At 39.6% G+C, this 26,529-nt stretch overlaps 1 protein-coding gene across 5 annotated transcripts in view; it reads right to left on the reverse strand.

Moving 5' to 3' along the window:
* CPNE4 (copine 4) overlaps positions 1-26,529 on the reverse strand; it is a 239,278-nt gene that overhangs the window by 4,256 nt on the left and 208,493 nt on the right. For all 5 annotated transcript variants that reach the window (XM_052694172.1, XM_052694171.1, XM_052694173.1 and 2 more), the window contains 4 exons: positions 18,406-18,460; positions 9,515-9,566; positions 4,730-4,863; positions 2,342-2,578 (listed from right to left, as the gene is read on the reverse strand). In XM_052694172.1, the coding sequence (XP_052550132.1) occupies positions 2,342-2,578; positions 4,730-4,863; positions 9,515-9,566; positions 18,406-18,460 (478 nt within the window). The remainder of the gene's footprint in view (positions 1-2,341; positions 2,579-4,729; positions 4,864-9,514; positions 9,567-18,405; positions 18,461-26,529) is intronic.

The raw sequence follows: 26,529 nt of genomic DNA on the forward strand, positions 1-26,529 counted from the left end.
TTGGGTTAAATCTGCATTTTCTGTGGGAAAAAAAAAATTCAAAACATCACAGTCATTTCTGTTATCATAAATTATTCCACTAGTTGATGGAACAGGCACGGCCTTTTGTTCATGCTGAGGGTAAGTAAGAAAGATGGCTGTGAATATCAGTATGTCCAGGGAGATATTATCTGGGGTGCTTTCACAACAAAGAAATTCAAGCAGTAGTGGCTGTTGTTATGGGCACTCATCCATTACACTGACATTTGTTGAAATGCTGAAAGATCATGATATACAGATTAAATATCAAGTTGTATAAGATATATTGGCATTTGTGATATAGCAAACACATTATCTATCTCTAAAGCTATATTATTCCCATTACTGAGGGAAAGGGAGAGAAAAATATCTCTATTTAACGAGAGCGATGATTTTTTAAGATTGCTGTCCTTTCCCAATACTGGGGTAGTTAATCTACAACAGCTCAAAATAAGATGCACTCGCCATTTGATCAATGCTTGCAATTAAAATAACACTTAGAATCACTCAGAAGTTAACATAAGGCACAAAATATTCAGTGCCCAAGCTGAGCAGTGTTAATCTATCCAATCAAGGGTGATTTCAACTTTGTTATAAAGACACAAAGTGAAACTAAATTTAACAAATGCAGCTGGATTTGCCAGTTCCTTGCAGAAACATTTTTTAATTGAAAGCAGGTCTAGCACCAGTCCATAAATAACTTGCCTCTTGACACTTTCACAATAGACTGGTACAGTACCACACGCTTGTGATTATCTGACGAAGGAGAACTGTGAACTGTGAGCAGGTCGTGCTCATACTTTGTTCCAGCAGATACTTAATAGGTGGCTGAGCAGAGCTGTCAACACAAAATGTACGTCTCTACAATTCAGAGGCAAACCTGCCACCATTTAGCGTGGCCTAATAGCACAAAGTGAGGTTTGTCATCATACAAGGATACACTCTTTACATAATAAAGTAAAGGGAAAGGGAAAAAGGGAAAAAGGGTAAAGGGAAAAAGGGAACAAGACTTTCAATTATTTGTCAGTGGATTTAGTGAAAATAAGAAGGGTGTCCACACCCGTGACAAACATGGCAACAGTTTATTTTGAAGAGAGAAAAAGGAACAACTCTGGAGAAAAGAATAATAAAAATGAAGGTATTTGGGGAGTAACAAAAAGACCAGAAAAACTAAAGAAATGTAAACAGTGTAAATCCATATGCAGACCAAAACCAACCCAGAACTGAAAACCTATGTGTGACAAATCCAGAACTAAGAGAATGAGAGCAGCTTGAGAAGGGCTCTTTCATGATGAAAGAGAAACAGGTACACTGTAGGGTAAACGAATTCTCTAATCTAATATCAAGGATATCCTTCTAGACTAAGGCGAGGAAAAAGTAGTAAGGAAAAATGATTAAATATCACAGAAGGAATGAGGGGAGGAGGGTAGCGAAAGATGGAAAAACAGGGGGGAGAAGAATGGAATTGGCATCACTGATGAACTGTGTCTATTCCATGTCTATTCCTGCCTCCATATAGAGAAAAGGACCCTGAAAGAACTGTTCCTTGGAGTGAACGCTGCCTCTACTCAGGTGCTGAAAATGTCCCTGGGACAGATGCTGCAATGTCGACAGGTGACTGAGGAGGAAAGTACATGGCCAAGGGATTACTTCAAATTTGGCAAGTCAGCGCTGGGTCTGTCACCTCTCCTCCAGTGTGTCTCCTGTACCGCACTGCGCTTCATGGGAACAGCTGGCTGAAGGCACAGGGACTCTTAGTAGCAGCACTTTCTTGGCTGTGCTCTTGTACAGAACTAGAGGAAAGGTTTGCAGACAACCAGGATGCTCTGGGTGGATTGTTCTGACTTTGAGAATTCAAGGATCTGAATGCCAATAAGTAAGCAGCCTCCTGGGGGAAACCACAGAGTGCAAATCTGCGGCCGTTTCATTTCTCTGTGGAAGTGAAGGGACAATGTACACATATGGGAATGCAATATAACAGCCCTAGCAGAATGCATGAAAACAGAATGGAAAAAAGATTTCAGGGAAAATAAGACAGGGAGAAAAAGCAAACTAAAATCAGAGAGGAAGTGGACATCAGGATGGGCACCACAAGAAGCACAAGGATTTTCTCATCTCTTCTTTCCCACCCATGTCACTCATGAAGAACATTTCATTATGCATTTGTTTTTATTTGTTTTGATTTCATTTCTGACATAATAATGCCACTGACACACCATATACTTTATATACCGTTTTTCAACCAATGTTAAGCCTAGCCCCAGGGACTACACTACATGTTTATACATTCACACCAGCAGAACGGATGGAAAAGTCAGCTTACATGTTTGAAGTTCCTAAATGGCACAAACTGGACAATGTCTCGAAGCACAGGCTCGCCCTTAGGAGACCTCAGGATCCCATCATCGCCATCCAGCATCTGCATGTCACTAAAATCGGCGTTTCCCACCCCGACGATGATGACTGACATGGGAAGGTGAGAGGCATGGACAATGGCCTCCCTGGTGTCAGCCATGTCTGTGATGACGCCATCCGTTAGAATGAGCAAGATGAAATATTGCTGCAGTTGTTGGATAAGAAGTAAAAACCATTAGTTCATCTTTCAAAGCCTTTGTTTTTTTCTGTATAAAATTCTTTCTGACACCTGTCCGTCACAGATTTTTAAAAGAGAAAAGAACCATTATAATGATGCAAATGTTAAGTGCATTTGCCATCCAAACCTCATCAGTTGCTAACTTTTCTTCTGCTGCAGCTTGGCTGTAAGTTTACATCACTTCCTGGACCTGGAGGGAGCCAAAGGATGCACAGTGAAGGAAAGAGGGGTTCTAGCTGCTAGGGCAGAGAGAGTAGGACTTTGGCTGGGAAGTCTGGAAGAGTCCTGATATCCTCACCAGCCTTATTTTCCATCTGCTGCACAGTCACTTTTGCTGACAGTTTCTGATTATTTTCTTCCCCTTGGGAACCAGTGGGAGGCAGAAAGGAATGGGGTACTGAAGCATTACGAGCTTGTAGCAGAGGTGTCAGGGATGTTATGACAGCACTTTGCAGAGGAGGTTTGCTAACAGGCAAGTGGGATGGGTGCAGCCATCTGCAAATTGCAGGGTGACCCAATGGTACCTGTGGGAGAAGCACCCCACCATGGCAGGTCTGCTGTACTCTGCAGAGCGATGATGTCTCTGAGAAGAGGCAGGGCATGTGCAGAAAAGGAAAATATCCATTTTCAAACACTTTACATGCAGCCGTTAGGAGAGGTTCACTCATTCTCTAAAGGAAAGCAAGCAATTTTCTGTGCTTGTCATTTCTTTCCCAATAGTCCAGGGCTCTCTGGACTAGGATCAAATAGGCTATTACATCTTCACTTGGTAATGGGAAAAAGCAGCTCTCACATGGGTCTTTTATGAATAGCTAGGCAGCTGGAGCCATTTAACAAATGTGCATTAATAAGAGAATTGAACAGGTCATAGAATTTGGTCACTCTGCACAAGCAGTACCAACAGAAAACATCATTACAGTTTATTTATATACAGCTATGTAAACTCACACAGAGTTCTGTCCATCACCTCCCGCCACGAGTTAAACAAAATACACAGAGAGGTAACTTCATCTTGAAGAATCACGCTACAAGTTAATTTGATGTTCAAGCAAACAGAAAGCGGGGAAGCTTAGGTTTAGAAAAATGAAGCAATTTATTAAATGCTACATAATAGCTCAGAGACAACAGTGGGAACAGGATGAGCCACCTCAAGATTAGCTGGGTATGGAAATTCAAATACAGCAATTCACTACTGTAGGACTGATTCTAAATAGTATCAATACACTGCAAATTGTAATGAAGTGGCAATCATGAGCCCAGAGTCATGAAAAGACATGTTTGGGAAATTCTGCCTTAATGGGAGGCTCAGGGAAAGCTCCAAACTGGTAATGGGATGCATGTCAATGTGCATCTCTGTTCTATTCCTATACATGAGCATTTTTCTGCTGCAGTATTTGAGTTATCTGTTACATCCCTGACTCCCACAGCACTGCTTTACATTTGTAGATGTTTCAAACCTAGTTTCTCACACACTTTCTCTTGTTCTCTTAATCTCACTTTCTCCCATTCTGTCTGAAAAACAGGAAAAAAAGTAAGCCTAAACCATTTTGTAGAGGTATGTTACACACCATCCATGTTTAAGTCTTACAGTCCAATAAATCTGTCATGAATCTATCAGATGCAGGCTAACAGACTTGTCTCCTTATTTCCAAAGGGCACATAGTACTACATGTCCATAATAGTAAAATGAAAACTATTACTGTATCGGAGGAATGGTTGAGAAAAAAACATAACAAAACACCTAGCTGACAAAAATAGAAAGTTCCAGTACAGTCTCTGCAAGATACTTGAAAATAGGTAGTCTGTGTGGAGAAACATCTGAACTCATCTACTTGCATAATGAAAGTTAAGGCTGCATTTTGGTAACACTGGTCCTGCCATTTATATTTCCTCTGTGAAGACATGAGTGTGTTACAGGAAACAGAACAGTGGGGTAAGAATTGGAATCATGACTACCAAAGATGTAAAGGTTAGATACACTGCTCCAGCTGCCACAGACTGAAAGTGACTTCTGTGCACGTAGTTGGTAAAAGTTGGCAAAGCATTATTAATACACACTGAAAGATCTTGTTGTGTTGGCCTACAAGACAGTCCAAGAACAAAGCATCATGCCCTTACCGAGGCTTCCTTGGTGTTGGTCTCCTCTGATGCTGATTTTGCCACCTTCTGGATAATGGGAGCAATGTTTGTTGGCCCGTAGAGCTGCAGCTTTGGAAGGCAGCTCTGATAAGCCTCCACAACACCTTGTATTCCTGGTAGGAAAAGCAAACGTGAGCACATAACCAATATCGTGCTTGTTTAAAGTGTAAATAAAAGGCAGGTTCTTAATGAGTAAATTCAAAATGTCTCACAGTTAGTAAGCACTAACAATTTGAGATAATTTCTGAGAAGCTGCCTCTAGCTGCCTTGAACCCAGCTTGTAATAGGTAATTCATTACCATGCTTCTTCCCAGCAGTGCTCAATGCCCATTTTCCAGGTATTAGCTTGCAATGCCATGGGTTTTGTTCTTCTCATTTCAAGGTGTAAGTGATTACTTGCTGATCACCAGCTAACATTCATGCTAAAAGGGTAGGCACAAATTAAAAGCCTTTCAACGCTTCTCTTTCCTTGTCTTCAGGTAGATATTTATTTCTGCTTATCATGGTAGTTACCAACAAACTTACCCTTTGCACTCACAATCTAGAGCTGTCAAGGAACTTAAACATCTTTGCAAATACCTAACTCCCTTGTGCTAGAAAAACACTTTTTCAGGGTGAATTTGCATAATTACTCACAGGTTGAATTCAGCTGTGACCAAAAACTGTGAAATCTTGGAATAAATAGAAGGATGTTTTTTGCAGTCTAAGGAAAATGAGCTTTAGTCAGTAAGTTTTGATGGAGAACTAGCTATTCATGGCTTTTTCATTTCAGGATATATAGCCAGACCAAGGAGAACAGACTTCTGCTGACACACTTGACAGATCACAGAATAAGAATTGGAGTTTTCAATCATTGAGAAGAAGCATTTCTTGAAGTGATGCACGTTAGCCTCCACAGACAGGATCCCAGCTTAACAGACCTAGAGGATTAGAGGTCTGAAGTCGGAAAGAAAATGACAGACTGAAGAGCTGTGTAAAGGGAGCTGAAGAAAGAAACGGCTTTGGTGAGCTCCTGAGCCAGCTGCAGTTTGCATCAAGACTGGCTCACTCATGAGATTTTACTCAGCCATGTTTACAGGATATAGGAGTGTGGATCCTTTACGAACAAATCAAAGGGAGCTGCAATAACTTAGCAATGATACACCTGAACCTCCTATGATGAAATGATTAGGAATATGGTCTTCTCTCTTTGTAGATAGTTACAAACACATTATTCCACTGCAATGCTCACAGATAAAAGAAAACTCTCCAATTATAGTTATGATTGTTTAAATGTAGAGTAAAGGTACAAAATTTCCTTTGGTAATTCCAGTGACTAAACTATATTGCAAAATGGGTCCTTTGTTAACTCCCAATTTTAACATCACTAAGTTTTCATTATATATACTTACAGGTCTTGCACAAAGGCCTCATAAATTTTCTCTAAGATGCTGGCAAGTTACAATGTGATTTTAATTTTTACATTAAAATAGCATGAGATAAAGCTTGTCCCCTGTAGTCCAAATAGATCTAGCGTGGTTCATGTCAGCAGGTTGTTTTCATACTAGAAATAAACATGTTCTAGAAACACATACTTTGTATATAGTCTAGGTTCAGTATCTTTCAGAAATATCTGCCTTCCTCCTATATCTGAATCCAAAAGGATATGAGAGTGGTTTATCTTGTGGCTTACTTTTCTTGAACCCTTTCATTTTAGGCAAATCCAATAGTGTACGTTTCTTCACAATTCATCCCTTTACTTTTGTACTCATAATCCATGTTCAATAGTTCTAATGACATACAGTGTAAGCATGTGCACATATGTGTGTAGAAGAATGTATGGATGCGTAGAAACATTTATTCAGATTAGATGCTGTCATTTTCTTCCTCAAAAAATAAAGACTATAAGATTATATGTAAATAAGTAAATACTAACTATAAGACCATAAACATATTATACTATAAATAGAATAAATAAACTAAACATAAAACTATAAACACTATTTTTTTCAGAATAGAAATGGTAATAGGGGGAAAATGTGCAAATATCTGTATTTTATGCATTCCATTGATCTTTATATCAAATATTCTCAGTTTACAAGCAAGAAAACTGAAAATATGCATTTCTTTTGAATGTACAGGTATCTCTACAAATGAGTCCAAATTGTTACTGCAGCTTGTATGGCCTACCGCGCTAGCCTTATCTCTACAGATATTAGGTGGGTTTGTTGGGGGTTACAAAATCCACCTCCTTAACCATGCTGGTCACGCCGCTTTTGAGTAAGCCCAGGATCCAGTTGGCTTTCTGGACTGCAAGCGTGTGCTGTTGGCTCATGTTGAGCTTCTCACCCACTAACACTCCCAAGACCTTCTCCCCACGCCTGCTCTCAATCTATTCTCTGCCCTTCCTGCATTTGTGTCTGGGTTTGCTCCAACCCAGATGTAGGGCCTTGCAGTTGGGCTTCTGAAGATTTGTACAAATGTGGCTCTTAAGCCCGTTGAGGTCCCCCAGGGGATTGGTGGACTGAATCTCAGGAAAGAATTCCTCTCATCTAGAATTAAAAATATACATTTTTTTTTTCAGTTAGGTAGGATATGAGGGATTTACTGAAATAAGAAACACTCGATCCGCATGTTAATCATTCCTCTGCTCATTAAAGAGTTGACATTTTAGCACAATCCCTATTCAGTGTAGAGTGATGCGTAAACCTCTTATGTGTCACTAAAAGGTCACTACTTCCACAAGAAAGGGATTTCATTCCTCAAGAGCAAAGCAGACACATACTCTTTATATTGTTTCCAGTCTCTGCTTCTTGGTTTAAAGTAAAATATTATTCAGTAATTTTCCTGTGTTTTTGTGGCAAGTATGCTAAATATTACGAGGTAAAATAGTGTGGTGATTAAGCATTTTATCTCCCTCTCACTCTCGGGCCAAAGAGTATCTTCTCCTCACATGACAGGTTGGTGTTACTGCAGTCTGTGCCACCTAATGCAGTGTGGGCATCTACAGAAGTCAGAGAAACGCCAGAGAACAATTGGCTGTGGGAACTGATCAAGCATTCATTACAGGCAGATGATAAGCAAGCTGCAGCAGATGATTAAACAACACGTTTTCTGGTCTGTCTTGTTTTCTTGCTTTCATCCAGATGGACATTATTTTAAATGGTACACAGAAGAGCCTTTTATATCTTGTAGATGTGTGTACAAATGCTCTAAACTTCCCTCCCTGGCCTTCCTCCATGCTGTGACCAACTGGTTGCAGCTTCTTAGCTCTACACCTTTTAGATGATGGATTAACTTCTCAGCTGACTCTTATTCAAAGCACATATAACAACTGAATACATAACAAACAGTAAGTTACATAAAGCTTGGGCGAAGATCATTGAGCAGCTTCTTCCTTTTTTTAATCTCCTCTCATTTTCACTGCTGCATTTCCTTTTCTACACATAGAATGAATAGTAACTTCTTTAACTGAAGGTTTGGCTGTCCAATCTCTGACTTGCTGTTAGCACATAGGTGTGACAGCCTTTTCAAATACTATAAACATCATTCAGTCAATGCACGTAACTGTATAGCAATGTCAGCATGATAGAAGTATTAGCCTTGGACTCAACAGAGGCAAAAAGGAGGTGGAGTGCGCATAAAAATGCCCAAATACTTCTCAAGCACCTCACCTACTGAAGCTGGAGTAGGCCAAAAATTCACGTGTGCGGACAAAGCTGGAATGCCTACTGCACCAACAAGGCAGGTCTTTCATTTAAGATGCACGAAATCTGAAATTTTTAATGATGTCTTTTTTTTTTTTTGTCAAACTGCTTAACCTCTTCTTTTCCTCACTTTATTCCCTGGCATCTTAATCTTCATCCCAAAGATATTCTGCAGACTGCCAGAAAGAAAGCCACTAATAAGTCTGAGAAGGATTGAAAGGAACAGCTAAAAAATTTGAATGAGAAGTGCATTTTGAAACACCTGTTTTAGTGTTTTGAAGGCAGCAAAGAGTAAGGGAGAACAAAAAACTTGTGCGTTTTAGACAGCAATGATCATCTGACCAAGACTTTCAAGCATGTGTACGTCTAATATGACTTGTTTTTTCCTGTTATCCTCACCTTTTACAAATGGTGAGTATTGTGGCAGGAGGTTCTACAGACAGCATCAATAACCACAGACCTCATATGAAAACATATGATGTACAGCAAAATCTGCTACACTAATCTACCCTCTGACTACTGAAGATTAGTGATTACTGCTAGAACACACCAATCACCTATGCTGTGTTAAAACAGTTGTCTGCTGCATTTGCTTGTCATGAAACCATGCTTCCTTCTCTCACACTCATCCTCAGCTGCTGCTCTGACTCTGGTGCTGGGCTGACTTGCAGTAGCTTACTGTTGCTACAGGTCTTGCCAAACAACTGGCAGTAAACAGAGGGAGTCCGACTACAGAGGTGCACAGCATGCCTTGCCTTTCACGTCTTGCTCCTCTAATGCTGCACAAACTGTGCTGCTGTAGATCCAAAAGGAACACAGAAAACATGGCTTTAGTTTTCAGCAACATGTAGCAATTCAGGGATCTGCAGTGCTAAGCATCCAACACTGTGTACTTTCAATGGGACCTATCTTTTAGACCATTAATGTGTGGCACTTGCTAAGGCTCTTTAAATCTGTTAGGTTTCAGAACTGCTTTCTTCAAGAAACACTTTGAAAAGTGTTCAGGGGATACAATAACAGATAGAAGCAGATTTTGTCACAGCAGAAATACAGCAGTAAGTTTGTCCTGATGTGTTACCTGCACATTCTGGGTTGTCTTCATTGAAATTGATTGCAAAATCATGGGAGACCTGCAGATAAATGGAAAGAAGAGAAAACTGTAGTTGGAAAAATTATTCAAAGAGAACTCAGAATTAAACACCCTTTACATTCTTTCTGCATTAAACCAGAGATCTTTCAAGCTTTTAGCGTAAAGTTTGAAATACAGTCCCAGATGGAACTCCATGTGAAAACAAAGTACCACAACTGGAATCAAACTTGAAAATAACAATAAAAAACAGGAAAAAAGAACACAAAGAAAAAACACCCAAGCACATGAGAAATCACATCAATACGGCATCAGCACTGGGCTACCAATGGCAGCGACAGAAGAGGGACCCGTTGCTGAGGTGGGATGTGAATGCAAGCTCTCTCACTTCTTAGTGTACAGACCACAGGAGAGCTAAAGAAGGTCCTGTTACAGCACATGCTCTGCCCTGTTCTGAATCTTCCACATGTGAACAGTTTCTCATTTGAAGGCCACAGGCTCATTGAGAATATAATTTATTCTCCAAGAGATCAATGAAGTCCCTTGGAACCACTGTGAGATAATAATGTAAGAAATGCAAGAAATCTAAGTTGGTTACGAAATTAGAGTAGTTGGAGGAGAAATCAGGAAAATAAGAAAAAAGTTTTCCCTCAAGGTTAGTAAATATCCCATTTTCTCACTCTTCAAATATGTCTGTAATGAAATACCACCAAGCTATTTTCTAAGATACATCACTATGAATACAAAAATGTTGCTGATTTTCTAAGAAAACAGTATATTGTTGTCTTTAGTGGTTTGGGAAAATAATACAAGACTTCTGAATGCATAAATAATGGAAGACAACATAAGTTTTAGTTTCCAGGCTTCTTAAATGTCTGTCAATTAGAGATCTGCAACCACAGCACAAATGTACTGGGACTGAAATTTTCCTCAGATGCTCTTTTCTAATTTTCTCGTTTGCTCTTGTCTGATTTGCTCCCCAGATTCCTTTTTGCACCATTCCTTGATGTCTGAGGCTCGATTTCTCACGATCTCTTCAGCTCAGACTCAGAATTCTCCTTCAATTGTCTGGAATGAAGTCCAATTTCTGTTTCGATATACAACATATTGATACATATTTTGGTTTGCAAAAAATGCACACGGCTGAGATGTAAGCAGGCAATCTCTAATTTGAGCTCAGGTATACCACTGCAGAGTAAAGGGAACATTTATATGTCTAACACAATTACATATCTTTAAGACTTTTAGATATCTGTAGGACATTTGGAAGTGCCAGCACTCCTAGGCATACGGAAAGCAACCTGTTTACTTCCTGTGCAATGGGACATGGATTATTTGCAGGAAGATTTATTTGTTGGATGCCACTGTTTTACCTCCTAGTTTAGATGACTTCCATTTATACGCTACAGATAGCACAGAAAATGGTCAGTGAATAGATGTTACACATCAGTTGTACCAAGTCCTTCTTATTTTGTCTCATAGGATTCCTTAGATCCAGCTAACTTAAATCAGTCTAATCTTCTCCAGTGTGCAACGTCAAATGTCTCTCTAGCTGGAACTAAGCAGAAGCTTTGTCATCACTAAAATATTTGTCCTGCTCATTTTTCCTATCATATGCTGGTCTTGCTAACCATGATGATGCTCACCATTACTTATTAAAAGGTTAAATAAAGTGGGACCTCTACTATGATGGGAGAAAATTCAAGGACTCAAGCAAGAACTCACTGAAGAGCATTCAGCCAGCTCAGCCCTAGCCAGGAATTTATTATGTCTACAACGAGCATCAGCTGTCTCATTCAAAGGGTTTTAAATGGGCCATTCAGGCTTCTTGGCCATAGAAGATAATGCAGAGAGCCACTATGCATGCTTCTCACTAAGAAGGCACAGGAGAGCAGGGCTGTCAGATATGCTTCAGAGGTGCTCCAGAGCATTTCTGTCTGGCTTGCTCTTGTATGTCTCCCAGCACAACTTGCCCAGCTGGTATCTGCCAGTCTCATGACCAGCTGCAGGCCAAAGGTAATTGCAGCTGTCAAGAATTGCTATGTGAGTTTTCACTCATAGATGATTTTTCTGTTGTTCAATTGCCTTCCTTTTCCTTTAGGCTTTCTGTATTTTATACTACCTGCATTTCAATAGCAAGTGATGCACATATATATATTGCAGGCTTATCCTTCCAATGCTGTGCTTCTTCAGAGATTTTATTTCTTTATTCTTAATGCATTTCAAATTACAGGACAAGAAACACCACAATTCTTTTCCAGAGCCATAAATACATTATTTAATTCACACTATGCAAGCATGAGCTAGACGTTTTTGTTGCTATACAGTTTCAGGATCACACAATACAAACAATTTATCTGGTTCATAGCTATGGCACCCAGCCTATTATTTAAGAACAGGCAACAGTCTGGGCCAATAAGAAAGCATTAGTCTAGAAAGTGTGCAAAATGTTCCAAGAAATAATACTGTCTGAGCAATGGCTGCTATTCTCCTACAGCTAGTGGACCTCATACACTGTCATCCTCATTCACCAAGACCAGTGTTACAATTTACCCTAAAGGCAGGACAAGAAACACAATGAATAAAGAAGGATATGATTGTTTTCTATGCTCTCTTAAAGATGTATCAGAATGTAAACAAGATATAAGAATAACGTGAAGGAGAGAAACTCATTAGGCAGCTCAGGGATGGTTCACAAACAGGAAATCATTACTCAATGCCAACCAATAGCAGATCTTTTTAAAGCAGTTTCTCCAAATGTCCAGAAGTCATTCTCCCCCTTTTTTAAAATTCAGTTAAGCATGCAAGGCTTCTGAGGATGAAAAGCAAACCATAGTGATGTCAGATGGCCCAAAGCCAGTATAATAAATGGCGTCTTTCTGACACTGAATGATACAGCCCTTATGCACTCCTAGAACTGATATGCTAATGGAGAAAAGGAGGAAAAAGAGTGAACATCAAAGATGCTGAAGACTGGGATATCCTTAGGGGAAACATAACAAGACACCTGGCTGTTCAGAAGCAGGCTTGCTTATATATAATCTATTAATGTCATTTGTATGATGGTCAAGTTAAGAGTCAGGAAATTCTGGAATACCTCACATCATACAAGCATAGAATTATTGCTTTATGTCATTATATGGAACAGAGAAATTTGCAAAGAATTGCAGGCCTTGTTTGCAGTGAAATTCAGCCCCACAATAACGAAAGTCCATGTAGAACTGAGATTGTGTTCACACATCCTGGATTAAGTTTCAAATAATTAGCTGACCCCTCTGCTCAGCCCTCCTGCTCTCTTAAAACCAATCCATAAAAGGAATGGAGAGAAAAACTGAGGACTGCAGAGGTGATTAAGCCTGGCATTATCATGCAGCACAGAGCACCGCTCAAAGCCTCCAACTAAGGAACCTACTTACACTTGGCTGTGTATTAATCTGTTCTCTCTACAGGACTCCAGATAAATTATTTAGCAGACAGCTCATAGAGATGGGATTATTAAAACACAGCTTTCCAGGAACTTCCTGCACCAGGCACAATTTTTTTTTCTCAGGTAATTCCTTCCAGGTTTTTAACAAGAGAAATAAGCAGAGTAGCTCTAGGTATCTGTAAGTACACCATCAAGTCCATTACAACAACAGCACTTCTGTGGATACATCAACTACATAAGCAGTCTAAAATATTTTTGCCGATGCACATTATAGTACAGTTTGTTTTTACCATCATACAATGCTTCCATTGCCTGTACACATGTAAAGACAAGCACACAGAAAGGCAGCTGTCAACTAGTATGACGGTGTCCATGAGATGGTATCTTGCAAGAGTCATAAACATACTTCCACACATGTAAGAGAATTTTAGTAGAAAAGTCGTCTAGATTTAACATAGCTAGAAACTTATTTCCTTAACATCAGATTAATGAAATTCACTTTCACAAATCAATCTCAAAATACCCAAAAAACCCCTACCTTGGAATCTGCGAAATAAAACAACCATGAAAGTTGGAAGGCAAACTGTCTTATACAAAGACATTTTAACTTGAATCGAAATGTGTTGTCCGATTTTAGCCGCCACATTTTCTTAAATCCATTTTTACTCTGTCTGAACTTCCATATTTGATGCAACAAGCTGTTTTGACTTAGAGAACAGATGTTTTTCATTCATTTTGCAAATGCTGAAATGGGATTCCTCAATTCTTTTAAAAATTAGCAATCTTTTTTTCTTTTTATTTTTTTTCCCAGAGGTTGTTAAGCTCATTTAAATTTGCCTCCTTGTCCCAGGGAGTTCAGACTTTGCAGAAACCTCTACAGTGACGATACTGCGACTACATGACAAACAAGTGACAAATCCAGTCATGTCTAGAAACTCCTTCTTATTCATTCAAATAAAGACAGTAAAAAATCTACAAACAGATAGATATGCACAAAAGCATAAATCTCGAGAGGCACAATGTTGAACACTTACCTGTGAGTAAACTGAAAACGATTATACCTCTACAAGTCCTTAAATTAAATACTGAATGTCTGCATATTTTGCAAAAGCTTAAGACACTAACTGATTTAAAGAACTACTGCTCAGAGGCTATTATTTTCTCAATGTTCATTAATTAAATAGTTTGGTAGCTGGACAGCTTGTGTCTCTGGCTAAGATCACAGTGCAGACATTTCTGCTTGGCAATGCTTGCCCATTTATTACTTTTGTACATGATTGTTCATCTTCCATGCCTAAATCCAGGTCCCAAGGCGAGGGTTACAAATCCTGTTTTTTTCCATTGATCTGTTACACATCCTTTTACAATCTATCTTTTTTAAAAAAGTTTTGCACATATTTTTGCTCTCTGAAATGCAGGTGTAATTGTCAGGTCTTGGGGAAAAAAGATCATATTGCTGAATACTAGATGAAGTACCTCTAGACTGATGAGGAATGTTTTATATGGCATGTTTTGCTTCCTTCACTACCACAGATTCCTTACGCCACTGAGAAACTGCTGTTTTTTTCTGCTAACAGCTGATATGTTTCATTTGGAGCTGAAATGAGGGAAAATAAAATCATTGTAACATAACAGTGTGCTCTTGAAATAGAAATTCTGTAGAAAAAATATATAAAATATGTTTTTAAAGAGGTTCACCCTGAGGAGATTCGTGAGAAGCCAGCAAAGATGAATGCTGTCGCTGTTCTGAAGTGCTAATGTAAAGAGAGGTGTATTTTTCTATGGGAAACAATGCTTGGCATAGTAAACATTGCACTTATTGTAACATTTAAAAGGATGCGAGGAGCTGGAATCTTACTAAATGGACAGGTGGACGCTACCTTCCAGCATCCATCCCAAGCTAATGGAAACAACCTAAGAGAGTATGAAATGGAGGCACTGGTTTGACACAACATCATAAAATGACACCTGTTTCCCACGTGATCTAGTGCACCCAAGAAACCTTGCCAAATAAATGCAGAGCTTATGCCCATCCTGAAAGTAGTGGCCTTCAGCTGGTCCTAAACAGCACAGTGGAGACTCATTACCTTTGGTTTATGCTGAATAGTGAGTTACAGTCCCCATTTTCCTACAGCTTGTAACTGAGCATGATGTAAATTAGGTCTGAATCCACTGTGTCCACTTTGGTCACTGTTTTTATCAGGCTGCCTTCCTCTGGCCTCCCATTACTGTGTTATTGCCATGCATAGATTGGTCAGCTTTCATTTAGCTGACTTCTATGGAAGCTGCTTTGTCTTACGTTTACTGCTGTATGGAGGCTCTCATGGTTACTTAGAAACCCTTGGTAGTGGGAGTCATTTCTTCCACAGGCCTAGCAACTTGTCATCTACCAAAAGAAATAAAAGATAGCAGCTGCTGGTGTGCAGGGACCAACGTGCTATAGGCAGGTTAGATTATCTAATTAGGATTGGAGGCTCAACTGCGTTCTAAATTAAAATGAAAAGCAGATTTATCCACATGATGGAGACAACATTTAGACTTCCTCATGATGACTCAATCTAGATTTGAAGATGTGATTTACCACAGTTCTGACACTGCTGTCCTTTAATATAAGATATGTATGACTTGAATTAATTTTGACCACAAGTACCAAAAGAATATTTGAATAGTCTGAGATCCACACTACTGCCATGGCGTCTTTAGTGTTACCGTATTTTTGCAGAAGAGAACTTTCAATAAACAAGGTGTGAGCACTCTGGTTTCTTCTTTGTTACTTTCAATTATAACCATTTCTTCACTGTTTCCTATGCATCTTGGCTGTATTCCATGTAAAACACTAATCGTTGTTGGCTTTAAATTAAATTTATGATACCAGTGTAGACTAAATTACTGAAGGATCTTCAGGATTATTGGTCTTGACTCATTAACACATCATTTTGCAGTGGACTCCTCAGTCTCTTAGAAAGCAAATCTTTCAATTCAGAAGTGCAGCCAAAGCCAAGCAAGGACTCTACAGGTCTACAGGTTACGGTTTATGTAAGAATGCAGATATTTGGATGGACTATGCAGCATGTTACAGGGAGGGACTGAACAGTAGCACAGATGACTGCTAATTCCTAATCCAGTTCCAGCTGGATGTGCCCCTGCTAGACACCCAGTTAATTACTTATCCCCATCAGAAAGGCTAATCCCTCTGCAATGTGGTTCTTCTCTTCTTCAAAGTTTCATTACATTAGTAAGCTGATTGTCTTAACACTTTTTTATCATTGTCTGTGACAATTTGTCATGGTGGAGACTAAAGATGTTATTCTAACCCTCAGTTGTATCTCCACATACTTTTGGACTTGTTTACTCACACACAAGTAATTCTCAAGCAAGTAGTTCCATCTTAAGTTTACCACTGCGTTTTACAAACTTCGCAAAACGCAAAGATCCTGAATCATCCGATTTCCTGCTCTAAAAGATCAGTAATACACAGACTTTGTCAGGACAGGTCATGTTATCATGCAAGACCCATGTACACAGATCGGGGCAACTAAATTGTCCAAGTCTCTCACTTTCTTAAGAGTATTTATGAGGAAATGTATCCTTACACTAGCTCTTCCCAAGCATCGGATCAGTTGGTGACGGTGATTGTAGGGATATTTGGTTACAAAGTACTCCTGAAATCACTTTCTAGCCAGACATACATCTTTCATCTGGCACCTGAAACGCTTCTCAATTAAATGAGGAGACAGTTGCTTGGGTCTAACAAATTCAGTATGTTGCCATTATGCTGATATGACCCAACATATCAATGTCACAATCCGATCACTTTGGTTAAGAAAGGAGCTGTGAATTTTACTCCACAGCTATCTCCAGCAAACCAGTGAAAATACCTCAACTGGCACAAAAACACAGTTCTTTGAGCAGTCCTTGAGGCAAGTATGGCTTTCAGCAGCTGAAAGCATGGCAAGCTCTCCCTCACACAATGATTGTTATCTCACAGATGGTGGAACATCTAGCCTCTGTCACACCACCAGGTTAGTACCTTCGTTTAGGATAAACACAACAGTGCATGGCTTTATCAGGAATGGTCCAGAGTGGGCTCAAGAGGGCAATCTAGTTGTGACATACAGATCAGTTCTTTCAGTGAGCACTGCCATACAAACGCAGGTAGAGATGTACATATTTGTGGCAAAGGAATGTACATTTGATAAGCAGTCCTTGTGTTTTACTAATGTGTCTGGCTCCTAAGCACTCTTATTTTCTAAAACACTTCCCCTAATATAGCACAGGTGATTATCACCTCCTGGTTGAAATAGATATGCAAACAGATATAGATGTTCTCTGTGCATATACCACATTCAAATCTGTATCAAAGTCCTGGAAACTGTCTGATGTCTCTGATTTTTGGAAAGCATTAACACTGGTGTTCCTTTTCAGGAACAAGGCACAGCAAAACACTTTGTCAGGTAGAGTCCACTTTTCCATAACAGCAATTTTTACTTCAGAAGCTAATGCTATTTAAACATATGTTGACTAACCTTAGACACTCGTTTGCAAGACATCTATCAAATTTGCTGCACATCACTACTGGAATTTCATGCAGATACCAGATCCACAAGCCATGAGGACACGTCCATTTTTTTTTCCTTCTATTGATTCACACTTTATAACACTAAATAACATATAACCCATCTCTGCAGACAGTTATTCCCATTCAGCTAGTGTTCACTTCTCTGGTGCAGGGACAGCTGAAAGAAGCAACTTTCAGCAACTTGGGAATACTGGATGAAGTCTGCACCATCAGGAGTCCAGTTCTGCTTTTTTTTTTGCAGACAGTATCTGAGTTGCAGAACCCTCAGCCAGTCTTCGGTTACTTACTTGTGCAGAACCACTATTCTGCCTGTTCTGTCCCTGCATGTGCAACACAGGATTTGAACTTCTGCCTATTTCTCTCTGGCCCTTTTTTCTGTTGGATGATCCTTCTTTTCAGCATGAATATGCTCTTCTATTTTTCTTCCTGGTTTTGAAGATGTCCACTATTGAACAGAAATTTGGTACCGAGCAAAAATCTTCTGAAGTCTGTTTTTCCAGGAAGACATTCAGTCTCCAAACCACAAAGCAAGGGCACTAGGCCATTCATTGAATTCCTTCCTACAAAAATTGGTTCTGTCAAATCAAGGCCCACAGAGCTTCAAAATATGGTTGCTGAGCACTGTTCAAACATTCAGTCCTCTTTAGCAGGCTAACAGCCATTAACAAAGTTTTGTTAATATCATTAAGTATTTTCAGTAAAACACACCTCTTCTAATTTTGATTTCTGGTTTCAGTGAGGTATTACTTAATGAGAAAACCAGGTGAGTGAGAGACAACACGCTTCCCCCAGCCCTCAACCTGCACTTCTCCCTCTTCTCCCTTATCTTATGCCCCATAGATGAAGAAAAAGAGAAAATTTCTCTTATTCACCTACTTTGTATTCTGGGGGTATTCTTGCTCCAAATCCGAAGGCTGGGAACATTTTGTCACTGGAAAAGAATAAAGAAAAGAAGAGTTCTCACAAAGAAATGCGTTTTGCAGCAATAAACATTTACTCTCCCATCAGTTTTCATCAAAAATGCAAAGCAGCACAGAAAAGGCTTTTAGGTCAAGAGTGTTACAGGGCAGAACAGAACAGGATGGTACAGTATTAGAGAAGGAGGGGTTTATGCTGACCAGATGGAGAAATGGTATTGGGCATTTTTCAGGTGACCATCCCGTATTCTGGGAAGTTAAAAGCACCTGGAGAATAACGACGAATTGAGATATCTTGCACTTCTCCCACAAGTGCAATTGTAGGTCCATATTACCTCTTCTTCTATGCTATCTGGCTGCAGTGAGATAGTGAGAGTGAGCTGTCTAACAGACTGTGAAAACAGACTGATTTCACACAAATGTGGATATGCTCCCCCAGCTCAGAAAATGAGTTTAGTGAAGAGATGACTCTGTAATTAAAAGTGTTTGCAAATGTGAATTCTTACAGTTGTCTGTGTGCAAAACAGAATTCCTAAAATATCTAAAAATTCAGCCCCAGAAACCTGCTGGGTCTGTAAGGCTTTCCATCTATACCATGTGCATCACTAGTACTCTCACTAAAACATGAAATTATTTTAATTTGGATATACTAACTGATAACCTAGCAAATGCTGTGGCACGGTAAATTTGCTTTCAAACACTGTGCTGAGGCTGTTCCACCCCAAACAAATCCGTAGAGACAAAAATCCTGATTCAGAGGATCTGGAAGCTTCAGGTCTGTTAATACCCTTTCAGAAATGCAGTAATGTCTCACACAGCCCACGTCCTGTCAAGTTTCCTCTTCCCAGATGGCAATGTGGAAAACAACAAGCTGTAAGGAATGTCTCGTCCTTGAGTCAGCAAAGCACTCCATCACACACTTTAAGTTAACAATCCACCCAAACATATGCTTAACTCCAAATACATCCTGAAGCACCACTGAAATCATGGAAGTGTACTCCACTGCACTGATGAATCAAATCTCTCCTACATTTATCTGATTCTACTTACAGGGTTTCAGGGCTCTTGGAAAAGTTGGATTCCTATCACCATTCTTGGCATTTTCCACACATAATTTGCACTTTCCAAGGTTTCCAGGAAGAGGCAGCAGGTTCAACTGACTTTGTGCAGTTCAAGACATTGCCACACCAAGTAACACGTGAGTAACACACTTCCCAGACATACCCACAACAGAGAACAACATCGTTAAAACTGCCAAGCCGTTCTGTCTGGTATAGCCTGCGAGGAGCGTTGTGACATTTCTGATACAAGTGAAGGATAAATGGGAGAGTTTAAAAGGAAGGAGACATAACATTGTCCACCCACCCCCGCAATGAGTTATTAGTTGCTACCACCAGATAGAGAAATATTCAGCAGATCACTGAGAAATGGGAAACAGTAATTATTGCCATCTGATGGCTTCGCTCTCACAATTGTTGTTCTGCTAAGAAATTTAGTTGCCACATAAATCCTGGGAGCGCAGTCCTGTGTACCATATGTTACACTGTGTGATAATGGATCTTGGAAAGGAGGACTAACATCATTTGCATGGTAATGAAACATTTTTTTTCCAAGAGATGTCAGGAACAAAGAAGCTGCTGACATTTGATGCTAACCACCTGCTGATAGCTTTCTCTTTGATTAAGCGCTCCCGGAAGCAGGGAAGCCCTTATAAATAGATACAGATGAGAATTCAGGCTTGCACTTAGAGAGCAAGAAATAGGAAGACATTAGAAAAGAGTCTGAGGACAGAAAAAAACCTTGTTTTACATCAGTGATTGAGCCATGGTTGGATTAAAGAAGCAAACCCTGTGGAGCTGCAAATTAATTGATTTTGGGTGAGAGCAAAATGAAGACTAAAAAGAGTTTTACTTAGAATGTAAGCGTCCATGTTCAATACAGCAATCCAGAAAGCTACACTGGCAGCAATTACCCAGCTGGGAGATGCCTCAACTCATACATTTGTACTGCAATATCTCGAGTGTAAAAAAAAGTATAGGGACTCTTGTATCTGCAGCTCCATCTTTTCTGTTCTGCAGCAATGCAGAGAGAGTGCTGAGCAATGCCTCCTGCAGCCTGGGTTCTCCTGGCTGCCATGATTTTAAAAAGCTTAAGTACTTAACGTGAAGATGAGAAAAGCAAAAGCATCTGGATCTCAACTTTCATACCTTGTTATATAAGGACTGTGACTAGTCATGCAAACAAAGATGTACATGACTTCTGATGCACTTTCCTGTCAAAAAGACATCAAACACTGAGCAAATCTAAATTACAGCCTGAATGTAAAATCAGGGATAGAGTTCATGTTTACTGCTCTTATTGGTAAATGTAAATTAATGCACACAGAAGGAATTGTCAGGGCGCAAAGACTAGAGTCTTCCAAACAGAAATATAACCAGCTGAAGTCTCCGAGTAACACCTTAAATATAGCATAATGCACAGCATAGAATGACTTCTGATAATACCCTGCATTATCCTTTTGGAATAATGCTCAGATTCAGTCACCTACCCTTCAAGCTATCTAGGTGAACCACAGGAGACACAGTGACAAATCACTACATTAATAGGGGCACACAGGAGAGAGATCTCAGTGATCTGTACTGCACACACAGGAGAAAAGAATAACAAAGGAAACAGTAAGGTTTTGTAAATCAGAAAGTGATACAGATAATGATACCTTCTGCTGCTTCACCAGGAAGCCTAGTATTACTGGAAGGTAAGACTCTCTTTAAAGATAAGGAGATAAAATAATGAACATTTAAAAAATCATGTCTTGTTAACCACAGGTGTTCTCTGACCTACAGTAGCATATCTAGAGTTCAGCTTTATTATGAGAATTTTCTTTACCTGGTTACAAAAAGAACTGAGCAGAAATTCTTCCACTGGATGAAATTATTTTAAAATCAGACATTAGAGAGTCTTCTGCAACCTCCTCCTAAGGTGGTGGCCCAGGTGCTGTTCCACGTAAGAGTTGGATATTCATCAGTGTTGCTGGAAATCTAATCTATTAATTGCACGGAGTAAATGCACAGGGAAAACATGCCCTAACACTTTGTACATGCCATTTATTTATTCTGAAAAAATGAACTTCTAGCTAGGTGTGATAGTAGCTTGGGACTCATCTTGCTGGTGTTCATGGAAGCCCTTTGGTCTGTAGTTACACATGTGCTTAGCTTTAAGCTCTTGAAGTTAACACAGCAAGTAATATGCTCCAAAGAGACCATACAGCAGCCTTCCAGTACCTGAATGGGGCCTACAGGAAAGCCAGAAGGGACTGTTTAGAAGGGCAAGTAGTAAAAGGATGAGGGGAGATGGCTTTAAACTAGAAGAGGGTAGGTTTAGACTAGATATCAAGAAGAAATTCTTTACTGTGTGGGTGGTGAGACAGTGGAACAGGTTGCCCAGTGAGGTTGTGAATACTCCCTCCTTGGAAGCATTCAAGGCCAGGCCAGAAGGGGCTTTGAGCAATCTGGGTCTAGAGAGTCTAGAGGCAGGTGTACCTGCTTACAGTAAGGGGATTGGAACCAGATTGTCTTAAAGGTCCCTTCCAACCCAAACCATTCTACAATTCTATGATTCCTTGATATTACTTGAAGAGCCTCAGCATGAAAACATGCTCAGTGACACAGTTGCAGCAGTGGTGCTAAAGATACAGCTTAAGAAAAAAAAAAAAAGGAAGAAAGAAACACAAGGAATAAAAAAGCAACACACACATAAAAATCACTTCTGGCTTAAAGTGACCAAGAGTCTTAAATTTACAGCTCTTTGAAATTCTTGCAATGAACAGACCTGATTAGGGTCCCTGGGTATGAAACTGTCACTTGTAATTTTGGTTTTGGATTAGATCAGAATTGCCAGGAAGATATTTTTAAAGTACTATGCAGGACAGAGCAAAATCAATTACTATGTCTTTCATTTTCAATTCCAATCTTAAAAGAAAAAAACATAAAACTAATCCACTCTATATACTTGTGATATACTGTGATAAAATCAGACATTTTGAATTTCCAAAACAAAATGTATGCATATGATGCACATTTGATTGACAATCCTCACATTGTTGACAATGTGAGGAAGGAGGGATGACAGGGGAATTAAAGGGAAAGAAATGAGAGAGGGAAGGAGGAAAAGGAAAAAGGAAAAAACAGAAAATGCCACGAACAAAATAAAGCCATCTCTAAACTCAGTTAAAACTGCAATCTTTCATGTTTAAGAAGTGAACTGAAAGAAAATGAGATGAATTGTTTCTTTTCTAAAGCACATGAATGAATCATGTTACTGAGTGTATTATTTAGTACTCAGGAGGGTTTGATGCCAGTAGACTCTGAATCACGACAGCTTGCAGGGATTAGCAGGAGTCCCACAGAAAATACGGAAATCATTTGAAATATTTAAACATTTTCCGTTTCTGCTTTGCAAGCAGAGCAAGGTAAATAAAGGATACGAACTGTATGATTGGACAGGGCAAAAAAAAGCCCCACCTATTTGAGAAGAAGGGACAAAAGCCCATCCACACTTCACCTGCAGTCCTGTGCAGCCACCTGTGCTACTGCAGGACAGGCTGGGACACAGCTGGCTGCGGTCCAGCCTTGCTCTGCCAGAGCCAGAATGAGGGCAGGGCTTCAGCTGCAGCGATTTCCTCCCTGCAAACTGTATTCTCCAAGGGACTGCTACACTGTCACAATATATCCCCACTGGGGCTGTGCCTGATTCTATTCAGCCATGGCTCTGGTTCTGGCCGGGTTACTCTGTGACTGTTCAAACCTGCGCTGTATCTAACAAGGCCTGGAATCCAGTCCACACTGCACAGTGATTTGTAAAGGAGTGGCAGGAATTAACGATTATCATACATCTTGTTGAGAAAACAGAGCTGGGAGCACACAAATCAATAGCAAGTCAATAGCCACATTGTTTGGTCTGTCATAGAGATGCTACACAACCAGGTGCAAAATCCTGACATTAACATTCAATTGCTATTGTTAATTACGGCTTTCAGGCACCTTACGGGAGCTGGAATCTGCTGGACCCAGAGACACAGATACTGTCATGTAATTGGGTTTCAAGAATGTGAGTGAAGTGCCTGTCTTACCTGTGAAGGAAATAACTAATGAAGGGGGGGAGAATATGAATTCCCTGAAGCTAACCAACGAAAGGCATCAACTCATGAAATAACTAACAAAGCTAATGCCAAGTAAAACAGATTTAAACATCCACTTGTTAACATTAAAAAAGCAACAGAGGAAGCCACGTAGGGTAGAAACAGCAAGTGAACATGGAAATTCCTATACTGGGGAAAGGCAAATACAGAAAAAAAAGTAATCAGAGCTTGAAAGAGGAGTAGGTTAAGCTAAATGACATGACAATGAGATAGATCACTTGTTGGAAAAATAGCCTAATAAAATAGCAGTTTTTAGCAGGAAGAAGAGACCAAAATGTCAAGCTTCTCTTCTAGGTGACAAATAAATCGCAATGACCTGATTTATATGACCCAGTTTAGTAAAAAGTATCTTGAAAAAGAAATGGTCATGAATGTGAATAAACTAGGGAAGAGGATGCTGCAAGAGCCTGCAGTGAGTTACATTTAACTTTTGAAATCAGGGCAGTTTCCAGAAAGTCCTTTGAATCTTAAGGGGTTACAAGCACGACCTGGTAGCTTCCAAAACCTTAAATCTATAGCAAACTGTCTGCAGGAACATATATGGAAAGTGTACTGTGACTGACAAGGTTGTTCTCACACAGACTGTAATTCTGGAAGTTGAAAACTTGACATGACTTGAAGACAATATTGTAGGAAGCAGGCTGGATCCCACAGTATAACTTGAAGATCTGATCTTGGAGAACCTCAAATGAAACAGCGTAGGATCCCTCCATTCTTGAAACACAAGCACACCTTTCAGGGTGTACTGGTGTACTGCATTAAGCAACCACAAGAAAAACAAGCCTTGCTAAGCATGCACATCATTTTGTCATTGTTTACACATTAGAGTGGAAATGGTTGGTCAGAGACTTCCTTGTGCAACAACAACAACAAAAAATCTATCAAAAAATATCTATAAGGGGTGTGCTGGGAAAAGGGGAATATGGGTCTGTGCTGGCATAGTATACAAGGAAGTGTTGGTAGAGAGATTTCTCATAAAATGCTCTCGAGATACAAATGAGCTTTCTAGGATAAGCAGATAAAATCGTTATAGAGATTTCGCTGTGATTTAATGTGGCCAAATGAGCAGCTGATGTAATTCAACCAAAATCAAAACAACATAAAAATGAAGAATGCAAAACAACTTTCAACAAAACGTAAAGTGATGACAAAAGGTGCCCAGCTCCTGTGAAGGAATAAACTTGCAGGAGATTGAGATCATGCTGTTCACTTATGGACAGATTGGTTTTTAAATGGGGATAATTGGCAGCTCTGCTACTTGCTAACACAATGGAGTGGATGACAAGAATAATTACGTCCTTAACAATACAGGGAGGAAATTCATGCTTCTGAAATTGAGGAAATGGCTGTGTTGACTGGAGATGTACCAGATGCTAAACTGTTGCCACATGTGGCATCAGCAAAAATGGCACAAATTGCTGTCTCTTTGTTTATGCTTATTTATACTTATGAGCATTTATTTATACAAATAACTAGTCTCTGCATCGCTAGATGGGCTCCTATTTCAGATATAGCTTGCAGGGTTTGTTGCTCCAAGCCATTCTCTTCAGAAAGAGATGGTGAAAGAGAAATCACGGTGGTACCAGTCCACACAGACAGCAAAGTGTCAACTACTGCAAGGAATAAAGTTCTTCCTCAGAGGAGATTTCAAGCTGAAAAAAATAGTGAAGGCTGCAAAGAAGAGCCCTGCAAAAGGCTTCTGATATGGTTTTGATGTACCCATCAGCTGATAGCAGGCAGCAGGGTGATGGAAAAGCATAGGAAGAAGAAATTCTGCTCAGAAACTAGGAAAGGACTGCTCAGGACTGATAAACAGACACACACATCGAGTGCCTGGCAGAAAAGGCAGTGTCAAGATGACATGAAGATGAAAAATTGGTGAAGGAAAACGCAGAGCTGTAAATACTGACAGTACTTGACCAGATAAAAGCAGCTGCAAATACATACATGTATACATACGTCAGTTTGCCTGTATACAAATGAAACCATTATGAAATCCCCTTCCCAACACAGTGGTGCTATACTACATCTCCTGTGCTAATTCTTGTGGTAAAAAGTGCAGAAACTATTCTTTGGCAGCCATTGGCAGATACAAGTCAGCAAATACTACGAACACTAAATATGTGCATGCATGTGCTACGTAATGGTGCCAGCCTAGGTCCCTCACAGTTAGATTGATGGGTTTTCGATCCAGATTGGTGGATGTCAGTATCAGCAAGCCTTTTTCCCCATGCAGCTCTAGGCCAAACATTTCAAAATACATTTACCCACACGTGACAGAATGCTCAGTGATGAGCATGAACTACCAGTTTTTCTTATATGCTACTTTTTTTCTGTTTTGCCTTTGTTTTGTATGTAAATTCAGACCTACCAAAACACTAAATAAAAACATTCATGTCTCTTCCACCACGGATTTTAAACTTGTTTAGATATGTTAATCAGCTTTTTTGCTTAACAGCCTCCGGAAAGGTTGTTTCTGTAATTGAAATGATAAAGAGATACGGTAAATAATTAACCATATTTTTATTTATTGATCTGCACGGTTAGATTAAATTTTATCAGCTATGACTCCACATGGGGATTTCATTAAAATTCAATGTTGCATACAGTGCTAATTATTCAAGACATCACTACTGTACCTTATTTATGATAGACTACAATTATATTACCATCTCAGTGAGAGCAGGTTTCTGCTTTTGTCCTTGTCTCTGTCCAAGTTACATGAAGGTATTTAATTCAGATCCGTCCAGCCAAGCTAACTCAGTCTTCACTGACAAACCCAGAAACAGCTTCAGGACAAATGACCTGCCTACTAATTCTTGGGGACAAGGCTCTGATTAAAGAATAAACTGTAAGGTTTAAACTCCAGAAATTCTTCTTTCCACT

This window comes from Tympanuchus pallidicinctus, unplaced genomic scaffold, assembly GCF_026119805.1.
Source record: "Tympanuchus pallidicinctus isolate F22 unplaced genomic scaffold, pur_lepc_1.0 scaffold3, whole genome shotgun sequence".
In the NCBI taxonomy this organism is placed as follows: Eukaryota; Metazoa; Chordata; class Aves; order Galliformes; family Phasianidae; genus Tympanuchus; species Tympanuchus pallidicinctus.